This window comes from Aethalodelphis obliquidens, unplaced genomic scaffold (assembly GCF_003676395.1).
Source record: "Aethalodelphis obliquidens isolate GAN/ISIS:26980383/991018 unplaced genomic scaffold, ASM367639v1 scaffold44, whole genome shotgun sequence".
Taxonomy (NCBI): Eukaryota; Metazoa; Chordata; class Mammalia; order Artiodactyla; family Delphinidae; genus Aethalodelphis; species Aethalodelphis obliquidens.
The window spans coordinates 12712296-12724981 of record NW_020837988.1 but is presented as its reverse complement, the minus strand read 5'-3'; the positions used below and the strand labels follow the sequence as shown (position 1 = coordinate 12724981).

Below are 12686 nucleotides of genomic sequence, written 5' to 3'. Positions count from 1 at the left end.
TCTTTGCTGGAACACTAACTAGCTGTATGTCCTTGGGTAAGTTAACCTCTCAGAACTCTACTGCATTTTCTTCTCTGTAAACTGTGGTTAATAATAATGACCTTCCAGAACTTCCCTGGTGGCGCAGCGGTTAAGAATTCGCCTGCCAGTGCCGGGGACACAGGTTCAAGCCCTGCTTTGGAAAGACCCTACATGCTGTGGAGCAACTAAGTCTGTGGGCCACAACTACTGAGCCTGTGTTCTAGAGCCTGCAAGCCACAGTTTACTGAGCCCGCGAGCCACAACTACTGAGCCTGCATGCCACAAATACTGAAGCCTGTGTGCCTAGAGCCCATGCTCCACAACAGGGGAAGCCATCACAATGAGTAGCTTGCGCACCACAATGAAGAGAAGCCCCCGCTCACCGCAACCAAAGAAAAGCCTGCACCCAGCAACAAAGACCCAACACAGCTGAAAATTTAAAAAATAATAATTTTTAAAAAATTTTTAAATAAACTGAATGTGCAAAAAAATAAATTAATAATAATAATGATGACCTTCCACAAGTATTACGAGGTTACTATGATGATTAAATTAACTGATTCATTTAAAAATTGTTTAGAACAAGGTAAAAACATTGAGTGAATGGATAAGAATGGACAATTCACAAAGGGAGAAAATACTGTACAAATGTAACAAAAAATGTTAAAAAAAAAATTCACCCTCACTAGGAAACAACAAAATGCAAAATAAAAGCACATGATCCCTTTTCATCCTTTAATAGATAACTTTATGTTGGTAAAGATTTCAAATATTTAAATCCAGTCTTGGCAACAATGTAAAGAAAAGGACACTTTGATATACTGTGGATGGAAACATGAGGTGAATTTGAAGTATCAAAAGCCCACCACTCCCACTTCCTGAAAATTACTCTAACAAAGTATCTGGAAATTGCGCAAAGAGGTGTGTTAAGGATGTTTGCTGGGCTACTTGCAAGAGTACAAAACTGGACAAAACAGGAGTCTACACACACCTGCCTCTCACTGCTCCTAAGACCCAGTAAAATAAAAGTACAGCTGCACAAAATGGAAAGTCCTGACCAGCTGCAAGAATAGGGAGAAAGCGGTTGTAAAGAATTCTGGGAGAGGGACTTCCCTGGTGGTCCAGTGTTTAAGACTTCGCCTTCCATTGCAGGGGATGTGGGTTTGATCCCTGGTCAGGGAGCTAAGATCCCATATGCCTCATGGCCAAAAAAACCAAAACATAAAACAGAAGCAATATTGTAACAAATTCAATAAACACTTTAAAAATGGTCCACATCAAAAAAAAAAAAAAAAAAAAAAGGACTTCTGGGAGAAAGGCAGCTCCAAATCAAGCAGGCAGAGAAGGCCATGTCATAAATGCCCACCTGCACAGCCAAGGAGAGCGCAGAGTCAGCAGGTGCAGTGGGGCCCAAAGCAGGGAGGGGTCTGCGATCGCTGTAGCCCCAGAATCACTCACCAGGGACCAAACTCCGAACAAATACTTAGGTAAATGAAGGATTCTCCATACAGCTGTTACAACTGCTAACAGCTATAAAACAGGAAATCGTCAGTGACACAATAATAGTGGGGTACCTTAACACCTCACTTACACCAAAGGACAGATCATCCAGACAGAAAATTAATAAGGAAACACAAGCTTTAAATGACACAATAGATCAGATAGATTTAATTGATATTTAAAGGACATTCCATCCAAAAACAGCAAATTGCACTTTCTTCTCAAGGGCACATGGAACATTCTCCAGGATAGATCACATCTTGGGTCACAAATCAAGCCTCAGTAAATTTAAGAAAATTGAAATTATATCAAGCATATTTTCTGACCACGATGCTATGAGATTAGAAATCAATTACAGGGGAAAAAAACCGTAAAAAACACAAACACATGGAGGCTAAACAATATGTTACTAAATAACCAAGAGATCACTGAAGAAATCAAAAAGGAAATCAAAAAATACCTAGAGACAAATTACAATGAAAACACGACAATCCAAAACCTATGGGATGCAGCAAAAGCAGTTCTAAGAGGGCAGTTTATAGCAACACAAGCCTACCTCAAGAAACAAGAAAAACCTCAAATAAACAATCTAACCTTATACCTAAAGGAACAAGAGAAAGAAGAACAAACAAAACCCAAAGTTAGTAGAAGGAAAGAAATCATAACAATCAGAGCAGAAATAAATGAAATAGAAACAAAGAAAACAATAGCAAAGATCAATAAAACTAAAAGCTGGTCCTTTAAGATAAATAAAATTGATAAAGCCTTAGCCAGACTCATCAAGAAAAAAAGGAAGAGGACCCAAATCAATAAAATTAGAAATGAAAAAGGAGAAGTTACAACGGACACCACAGAAATACAAAGCATCCTAAGAGAGAACTACAAGCAACTCTATGCCAATAAAATGGACAACCTGGAAGAAATGGACAAATCCTTGGAAAGGTATAACCTTCCAGACTGAATCAGGAAGAAATAGAAAATATAAACAGACCAATCACAAGTAATGAAATTGAAACTGTGATCAAAAATCTTCCAACAAACAAAAGTCCAGGACCAGATGGCTTCACAGGTGAATTCTATCAAACATTTAGAGAAGAGCTAACACCCATCCTTCTCAAACTCTTCCAAAAAATTGCAGGGGAAGGAACACTCCCAAACTCATTCTATGAGGCCACCATCACCCTGATACCAAAACCAGACAAAGACACTACAAGAAAAGAAAATTACAGGCCAATTATCACTGATGAATATAGATGCAAAAATCCTCAACAAAATACCAGCAAACAGAATCCAACAACACATTAAAAGAGTCATACATCACGATCAAGTGGGATTTACCCCAGGGATGCAAAGATTCTTCAATATACGCAAATCAATCGATGTGATACATGATATTAACAAACTGAAGAATAAAAACCATATGATCATCTCAATAGATGCAGAAAAAGCTTCTGACAAAATTCAACACCCATTTATGATAAAAACTCTCCAGAAAGTAGGCACAGAGGAAACCTAACTCAACAAAATAAAGGCCATATATGACAAACCCACAGCAAACATCATTCTCAATGGTGAAAAACTGAAAGCATTTCCTCTATGATCAGGAACAAGACAAGGATGTCCACTCTTGCCACTATTATTCAACATAGTTTTGGAAGTCCTAGCCACGGCAATCAGAGAGAAAAATAAATAAAAGGAATACAAATTGGAAAAGAAGAAGTAAAACTGTCACTGTTTGCAGATGACATGATACTGTACATAGTGAATCCTAAAGATGCCACCAGAAAACTATTAGAGCTAATCAATGAATTTGATAAAGTTGCAGGATACAAAATTAATGCACAGAAATCTCTTGCATTCCTATACACTAACAACAAAAAATCAGAAAGAGAAATTAAGGAAACAATCCCATTCACCACTGCAACAAAAAAAATAAAATACCTAGGAATAAACCTACCTAAGGAGGTAAAAGACCTGTACTCAGAAAACTATAAGACACCAATGAAAGAAATCAAAGATGACACAAACAGATGGAGAGATATACCATGTTCCTGGATTAGAAGAGTCAATATTGTGAAAATGTCTATACTACCCAAAGCAATCTACAGATGCAATGCAATCCCTATCAAATTACCAGTGGCATTTTTTACAGAACCAGAAGAAAAAATCTTAAAATTGGTATGGAGACACAAAAGACCCCAAATAGCCAAGGCAGTCTTGAGGGAAAAAAATGGAGCTGGAGGAATCAGACTCCCTGACTTCAGACTATACTACAAAGTTACAGCAATCAAGACAATATGGTACTGGCACAAAAACAGAAATATAGATCAATGGAACAAGATAGAAAGCCCAGAGATAAACCCATGCACCTATGGTCAACTAATCTATGACAAAGGAGGCAAGGATATACAATGGAGAAAAGACAGTCTCTTCAATAAGTGGTGCTGGGAAAACTGGACAGCTACATGTAAAAGAGTGAAATGAGAACACTCCCTAACACCATACACAAAAATAAACAAAAAATGGATTAGAGAGCTAAATGTAAGACCGGACACTATAAAACTCTTAGAGGAAAACATAGGAAGAACACTCTTTGACATAAATCACAGCAAGATCCTTTTTGACCCACCTCCTAGAGTAATGGAAATAAAAACAAAAATAAACAAATGGAACTTAATGAAACTTAAAAGCTTTTGCAAAGCAAAGAAGACTACAAACAAGATGAAAAGACAATCCTCAGAATGGGAGAAAATATTTGCAAATGAATCAACGGACAAAGGATTACTCCCCAAAATATATAAACAGCTCATGCAGCTTAATATTAAAAAATCAACCCAATCAAAAAATAGGCAGAAGACCTAAATAGACATTTCTCCAAAGAAGACATACAGAGGGCCAAGAAGCACATGAAAAGCTGCTCAACATCACTAATTATTAGAGAAATGCAAATCAAAACTACAGTGAGGTATCACCTCACACCAGTTAGAATGGGCATCATCAGAAAATCTACAAACAACAAATGCTGGAGAGGGTGTGGAGAAAAGGGAGCCCTCTTGCACTGTTGGTGGGAATGTAAATTGATACAGCCACTATGGAGAACAGTATGGAGGGTCCTTAAAAAACTAAAAATAGAAGTACCATATGACCCAGAAATCCCACTACTGGGCATATAGCCAGAGAAAACCATAATTCAAAAAGACACATGCACCCCAATGTTCACTGCAGCACTATTTACAATAGCCAGGTCATGGAAGCAACCTAAATGCCCATCGACAGACGAATGGGTAAAGAAGATGTGGTACATATATACAATGGAATATTACTCAGCCATAAAAAGGAACGAAATTGGGTCATTTGTAGAGACGTGGATGGATCTAGAGACTGTCATACAGAGCGAAGTAAGTCAGAAAGAGAAAAACAAATATCGTATATTAACGCACACACGTGGAACCTACAAAAATGGTACAGATGAACCAGTTTGCAGGGCAGAAATAGAGACACAGATGTAAAGAACAAACGTATGGACTCCAAGGGGGGAAACTGGCCGGCGGCGGGGATGAATTGGGAGATTGGGATTGACATATATACACTAATATGTATAAAATAGATAACTAGGGGCTTCCCTGGTGGCGCAGTGGTTGGGAGTCTGCCTGCTGATACAGGGGACACGGGTTCGTGCCCTGGTCCGGGAAGATCCCATGTGCCGCGGAGCAGCTGGGCCCATGACCCATGGCCACTGGGCCTGCGCACCCGGAGCCTGTGCTCCGCAACGGAAGAGTCCGCAACAGTGAGAGGCCCACGTACCGAAGAAAAAAAAAAAATAGATAACTAACAAGAACCTGCTCTATAAAAAAATAAATAAATAATTCAAAAAAAAAAAACACCCCCCAAAAAGAAGAAAAAGAAAATGCTCCAACTTACAAAACAGAAGCAGAGAAGCCCTTGTCTGCATCCATTTGGTCTGAAACACGGACAGAACCAGCAAGATGAAAAGATCAAATTACAAAGAAAAGCTGACCCCAGGGGAAAGAGGAGAACCTCGGGAACAATAGAGAACAGCCAGAACTCAGCTCAGAGAGACTCGGAAAGACAGCACAGCACTCACGGAAGAACAGAGACCAGGAAAGCAGGTGATTCCAGTGCTTCCCTCAGCAACCCCCCACCTCCAAACCCCAGTAAATCAACAAAGAGAAACAAATCCACAAGGAAAAAGAAAACAGAAGAAACAGTAGCTAAGAGACTTCAGCAGTGACTTCCAAGTTGTAACTGAGCTGCACAGGGGAAGTACAGAAGCAGAGCCCAGCGGTGGGTCACAGCCCGGAGGCCAGAGGCCTGAGGTGCCGGGGTCAGCCCAGGGTAGGACAAAGGTGGGGCTGAAAACAGGAGGAGTGGTCCAAGGCTCCAGGCCACAGTACCGTGCCCATACAGGCAGAAGACTAAAGGTTTACTTTTTTTTTTCAATAAATTTATTTATTTAATTTTTGGCTGTGTTGGGTCTCCCTTGCCGTGCACGGGCTTTCTCTAGTTGCAGCGAGCGGGGGATGCTCTTCGTTGCGATGCGTGGGCTTCTCATTGCGGTGGCTTCTCTCGTTGCGGAGCACAGGCTCTAGGCGCACGGGCTTCAGTAGTTGTGGCTCGCGGGCTCTAGAGCGCAGGCTCAGTAGTTGTGGCACTCGGCCTTAGCTGCTCCGCAACATGCGGGATCTTCCCAGACCCGGGCTCAAACCCGTGTCCCCTGCACTGGCAGGCGGATTCTTAAGCACTGTGCCACCAGGGAAGCCCTAAAGGTTTACTCTTGCGAATGGAGAATACCACAGTCACTAGCCATATTTGGGTTTTTTTTAACTTAAATCAAATAAAATTTAAGATTCAAAGAAAAAAACAAAAAATAAAATAAAATTCAGTTTCTCAGTCATACGAGCCATACTTCAAGTGCTCCACAGTCACATGTGGCTAGTGGTGACCTTACCAGACAGCACAGATCTAGAACATTCCATCACTGCACAGAGCTATCCTGGACAGAGGTGTCCTGAAGAGAGTAGACTGAAGGGCTTAGAGCTGGAAACCAGGCTTGGTGCCTGACTCAAAAGGTAATTCTGCGCTAGGAGGCCCACAGCAGGACCCTCCTCACAGGGCCACAGGGCCCAGCAGCTGGGTGTGTGCTCCCCAGGGAGGAAAACCGGACCTGTAAGACAACTTTGAAATATACCAAACCAAGGACAAGCACTCTTATAAAGTAAAAACAACTGTCGAAATAAATTCAAGAACATCTTCTACATGCAAAACAAAGATCCAAAAGCAGAACTATAAGGGAAAAGCTTAGGGACCCAGAGGATCACTCCTGGAAATTCACAGGCACACCAGAAGAAGGCAGAACAGAGAAACGATCAAAAACACACCAGAAGTAAAGCTCCCTGTACCAAAGGATGCAAGTCTTCAGCCTAAAATCGTCCAGCTAATGCCCAGCATAAGAAAAAAAGCCTAGCGCGAGTCATACCCTCCTAAAATATGAGGTTCTAGAAAAGCCTCCCGAAAAAGAAACTCAGATTTGGACATGGCATAACTGGATAAGGGAAGACGATGGACCCATGCCTTCCATCCCCACCCAGCCAAGCTGCCAACCACGCATGAAATGTATTTATTCTGCCTGAGATAGCTGAGAGTTCAGAAAACTTACCTTCTACAAAACCTGTTAAAAAAGAAAAACCAGCACGCACAGCACCAGCCCACTTTTTAAAAGGCACCTGTGTTCACACTGAGGCTAACCCTTGGTGTCTCCCTGGTGATGTCTCTAAGATCTCCACAGCCCTGGGGGCAAGCAGCGCTGATGACCCCATATCACGGGCTGACAACTCAGGCACAGAGCAGCTAAGTGGCAGAGCTGGGATGTAAATCTAGGTGGTCTAGCCCCGGGGTTTGTGATCCCAACCCCCATACCATGCTGCCCTTCAACTGAAATTACTATCGCTACCTTCCTCCTTCTCAAGTTCACTGCCAGGAGCAGGTGTTACTACTGTAGGCCCCATTAACCAGTAAGGCCTGGGCACTTTATCCTGATACCCTCTGCTTGTGCGCAGGTGCGCGCGCGCGCACACACACACACACACACACACACACACACACACACACTCACACTCCATGCACCAAGGCCTCTGTGATCATCTGTAACTGAACGATCAAAAATCAAAATCCTCAGCCTCTATTCTTACCTAGGTGTGGGTCCAACAGGTGAGGCTGCTCCTGATATTTGTCCATTATTACTAAAAAGAAAAACAATGTGAGAATTAACATGCACATGAGCCTGGGAAACACTCGAGTTTTCCCACGCTGACTTGCAGGGCAGCTCCCAAGAGCACAGGCCAGCTGAAGTGAGCCCCCACCCACCCACTTCCTCAGGGCCACTGTGCCCTGGCCTCTGCCCTCTGCTTGCTCAGCACACCTTCCTCTCAGGTCCTCGCTTCTTCCTTCCTTCACGGCCTGCTGACAGCCAAGCTGAGTTCTCCCCTTCATTAGACACACACCTTCCACACCCTTCACTCTCCTCTGCCACACACACCAAGCCATGTGCCCTCCCAGGCCTCACACCACGGCCTCCTTAATCCCATGCAGCCTGGTTTCCACTCCTACCAGCAGCTAGAACTGCTCCTATCAGATCCCATGACCACTTGGGTTACGGCAGTTCTTATGCACCACACACCTCCACACCTGACCACTCCCTAGGAATGGGAAAGTGGGCTTTCACTGGTCCCTGGATATACACCTCACCCTCAGGACAGTTCTACGCCAGAGGTATTTTCAGTGCTAACCGCAGCCGACAGCCAGAGAATCAGCACAATCAAGCAACTAGCCCAAGTGGCAGAGGGGTATTCAAGCCCAGGGTTGAGTTGCCGAAGTGTGTGCTCTTTCCACTCAGCCAGCCACACTGACACCTCCTGAAGTTCAGAGTTGTCATTACAAACCCATGAAGACAAAATTATATAGAAATTTCTTTACCTAAAAGGGTCCTCGAGGACGGTTTTACTGAATCACAAAACCCTACGTAGTTATCTAACCACGGGATCCTAAGGAGTCATTTGGAAGTTGCCCGTTATAGACAACTACAAGGGTCCGTCTAAACTTGGAGAACCTAGACTAATGACTAAGCATCCTACGGTGCGCCTATCCGACATCCTGCGCTGTCCTGCACAGTCTTGGCAGAGCCATGGGCGCTGCCTACAGCTAAGGCTCTGGGTGGGGGCCCCACAACCGCACAGCCAGCCCGGCCCCCGCCCGCTCCAACCTGTTCTCGCCTCTCCTGCTCCCACTGCCCTGTCCACACAGCTGTCTCGGAGAAAATGCTCTTTGCTGTGGTCCCAGGGCAGGCTGGAGACGACTTGGAGACGAGCCGCCCAAGGGAGGTCCACCCGCCCCCTCCTGACGGAGGTCGGCCAGGAGGCCCACTGCCCTCTCCACTTCTCACGCCCGCGCCCGTGTCTGGAACCGCAAGAAAGGAGACCTGCACAGCCTGCGCTGCCCCCTTCCCTCCTCCGGCCCGCACACACCGCGGAACCGCTCCAGGGCGCCCTCCCGGGCCGCGCGGTCTCCAAGCACCGCCGGTAGGTGGCCGAGCAGCTCCTTCGTCTCCGCGCTCTCGGCGAACGACTCGAGAGAGGCGCAGCAGGCCAGCGCCGCGTCCTCCGCCGCATCCTCCGCCCGGTCCTCCACCGGATCCTCCACGGCGCCCACGGCCGGCTCCTCGCTCAAGGCCATCCTCGGCGGCCGGACGGTGCCCGCAGACTCGCAGCCGGCTCCACACGCGCGCGGGGCGCGGGGCGTGGGACACGGGACACGAGGCACCGAACGCTCAAGATTGCTGAGACAGAGAAGACGGCAATAACGCCGGCCCCGCCCCACGACCTCCGACCTTGCGCGCCGGCCCCGCTACAGAGCGCGCCGGCCGCCAAAATACTGCGCGCGGAGGCGGTGCCGACCCCGAGTGAGGCGGGGCCAGAGGGCTGGGTGGGGTGACAAGATCCCACAAGCCGGTTGCGCAGCCTTCCCCGAGCACGCGCGCTGAGTTCAGGTCCCCGGGGTTTTTTTGCAAAGCCGTCTGCAGGCGCGCGGGGCTGCAGTGGGAGCGGCTCCAACCCGCTAGACAGGCACTTTCCAGACAACGGATGAGTGGGCACTCGTAAAGCCCCGAAACAATTGGTGATTCGGGAGGAGTGATAACGGCGCGGCTCAGGTCTTCCGAGACGCACACACGGGTGGCCGAGGTGCCCGGCAGCCCCGCCCCTACACGGTGGCAGCCCGACACGCCGACCCCCTGGATACCCCGACACCCTAAGCACTCCAGGCACCCGCCAGGGAACACCCCCTACCCAAGGCTACCGCCCCCCCCGCACACACACACCCTTCTATTCGAGTAAAAAACACCAGCTGCAAAACGGAGCGCGGGAGAGAAGCTGGGCAGTGGCTAAAGCACATGGGGGGGGGGTCTTTCTTCCACCTGTCCACCTCAGTAAGGTGGACTTGGAGCCCTGCTCAGCCCCAGAGATACTGCTCAAGAGGTGCACCCATCTCATGGTCCCCAACTCTGCCTAAGCCAGAAACAGGAGACCCAAATCCACAGGGGGCCATGACACCAAATTCCACATAAGCAAACCCCAGATCTGTGTGAATTTCTGTACAACTGTCATGAAAGTATCCAAACTCCAAGTTCCCCCCAGACTGGAATAGGTAATGAGCCTGTCGGAGACATTTCAGGTGGTCTGGGCCCCCATAAATTAACCCAGCTGCATGGAGGACGGAGACGCAGGTGAAACTAAGACACACACAGTTCCATCCCTGAAACCACCGTGGGCTTTATTCATCTCTGAAGCCGCCTCTGGTACTGCCGCCCTGGTCCTTTGGCAAGCGGCTGGGCAGGCGACACAGGCGGGCTGCTACTTGAGAAGCTTCCTCATGGTGCCCAGGGATGGGCTCCTGTACTGCTTCCCGAAGTGGTTCCAGTGGTTCAGGTAGTTAAAGAGCTGATAGAGCAGCAGCCGCCTGTCAAACCCTGGAGCCTTGGGGACCTTCCGGTGGTAGGCGGTGAAGAAGGGCCTGGGAAACCCCCCGAACATCAAAGCAATCGCCAGTTCAAACTCAGAATGACCGTAGAAGGAGGCCGGGTCGTAAATAATGGGGCCGGTGTCGTCCTCGGCCACATTTCCTGACCAGAGATCCCCATGAAGAAGGGCGGGGACAATCTCTAGGCCACAAAACAAATCTGGGATCTTCACCTAAGAAAATAATTATTGTACACAGAGTTATCACAGGCCTGGGAGCCACAGTCTCCTCATCCAGTACTTGGAAATAAGGCAAAGACGACCTTGTGTTTGCTCAGGGTCCAGCCACCACTTTGTACCAAGCCCAGGGATAAGGATCCTCTGACTCCAGGGAAATGTAATTTTGTCTTAGTATTTACTACTAATTTAGGTCTAGAAGCGCTACAATTTAATGATTTCCATACAGTAGAGAACCTCAGAGGTTATGATTTTATTGTCATGTAGAATATGAACTGTACAACCTGAGTGGAGTCTTTTTGTATGTAACTTAGCAAACTTTCTGCGCTATTCTTTTATTTCACAGCACATATATATCTGCACCTCTTTTGTAGCCTGATTACTTCAGCAATGAGTTAAATAAAATTTCTTTGATGCATGCTGATAGACTGATATGCGAGTTCTGTTTTTAACATTTTGAGAGTTACGTTTTAAAACCAGTCACTCTGGTTTCAAAGTGCTACCCACACCTGCTCTAAGAGGTAAGACGTTGCCTTGGTGAAAAAAACAGCATAAGAATGGACAAGAAAGTAATAGTAAATGCCACCATTCACAAGCCAAACACCTACATTTCACATGAGCAAAGTTTGAGGTAAAGTACCTGGTGACCAAGCACACGTGAGAGGTGCACTCAGGGACCAAGTATGCCCTCAGGTCCCATCCCCTTCTCAGCTTCCCCATCAAGCCAATAGTCAGGACACTTCTGGGTCCACGACTTGACCAGCTCTGCTCCAGGCTCAGCAGTCCCCACTCTGGCTCTGTTCTAGCAGGGGGTCCCACACAAATGTGGTAGGCTCATAAGAGAACAGCCCCTCTCCCAGAGGATAACTGCTGTGCCCACCTGTAGCTGTGACCAGAGTTCTCGTGCCTCTCGGTCAGCATAGTCCTTCTCAATGAGGTCCAGCTGTGCTTGGAGCCGGTGCCGGGTGAAGAAGGTTGGCCAGTCATCCTGCCACTCGTTCACCTGAGCAACAAGGGAAAGGAGGGGCTGGTGCTGCAGCTGGTGGTCACAGGACAGAGGTATGCATGGCATCTGCCTAAACCCTAAAGCAACCACTAAAAGAGCACAGCAAATGTTATCGCTGTCCAACAAGGGAGATAAGATGGAATCATTAAAAATACTTACTTAGGGACTTCCCTGGTGGCACAGTGGTTAGGAATCTGCCTGCCGAATGTAGGGGACACGGGTTCGGGCCCTGGTCCGGGAGGATCCTGCGTGCCGTGGTGCAACTGGACCCATGCGCCATAGCTGCTGAGCCTGCGCTCTAGAGCCCGCGAGTCACAACTACTGAAGCCCACACACCTGGAGCCCGTGCTTCCCAACAGGAGAAGCCGTCGCAGTGGGAGGCCTGTGCGCCGCAACGAAGAGAGGCCCTGCTCGCCACAGCTGGAGAAGGCCTGTGCGCACAGCAACGAGGACCCAATGCAGCCAAAAATAAATAAGTAAATTATTTAAAAATACTTAGTTAGGGCTTCCCTGGTGGCGCAGTGGTTGAGAGTCTGCCTGCTGATGCAGGGGGCACGGGTTCGTGCCCCGGTCTGGGAAGATCCCACACGCCGCGGAGCGGCTGGGCCCGTGAGCCATGGCCGCTGAGCCTGCGCGTCCAGAACCTGTGCTCCGCAATGGGAGAGGCCCGCATACCGCAAAAATAATAATAATAATACTTAGTTAATTCGAAAGAGAGATAAAGAATAAAAGGGGAGCAAAGAACAGAGAAGACAAATAAAAAAGAAATGACAACAGTTCCAAATCTAACCATATCAATAAGTACATTAAAAGTTAATTCGAAAGAGAGCATAAAGAATAAAAGGTGGGGGCTTCCCTGGTGGCGCAGTGGTTGAGAGTCCGCCTGCCGATGC

The 12686-nt window shown here is 47.2% G+C and overlaps 2 protein-coding genes across 2 annotated transcripts in view; both read right to left on the bottom strand.

Moving 5' to 3' along the window:
- TBCD (tubulin folding cofactor D) overlaps positions 1–9451 on the bottom strand; it is a 176604-nt gene extending 167153 nt beyond the window's left edge. The window contains exons 1-2 of the mRNA XM_027081141.1: positions 9063–9451; positions 7731–7781 (exon numbers count right to left, since the gene is read on the bottom strand). Of these exons, the coding sequence (XP_026936942.1) occupies positions 7731–7781; positions 9063–9270 (259 nt within the window). The 5' untranslated portion in view covers positions 9271–9451. The remainder of the gene's footprint in view (positions 1–7730; positions 7782–9062) is intronic.
- An 893-nt stretch (positions 9452–10344) lies between these two features.
- Positions 10345–12686, bottom strand: part of FN3K (fructosamine 3 kinase) — an 11498-nt gene continuing 9156 nt past the window's right edge. The window contains exons 5-6 of the mRNA XM_027081140.1: positions 11668–11790; positions 10345–10784 (exon numbers count right to left, since the gene is read on the bottom strand). Coding sequence (XP_026936941.1) covers positions 10446–10784; positions 11668–11790 — 462 coding nt within the window. The 3' untranslated portion in view covers positions 10345–10445. The remainder of the gene's footprint in view (positions 10785–11667; positions 11791–12686) is intronic.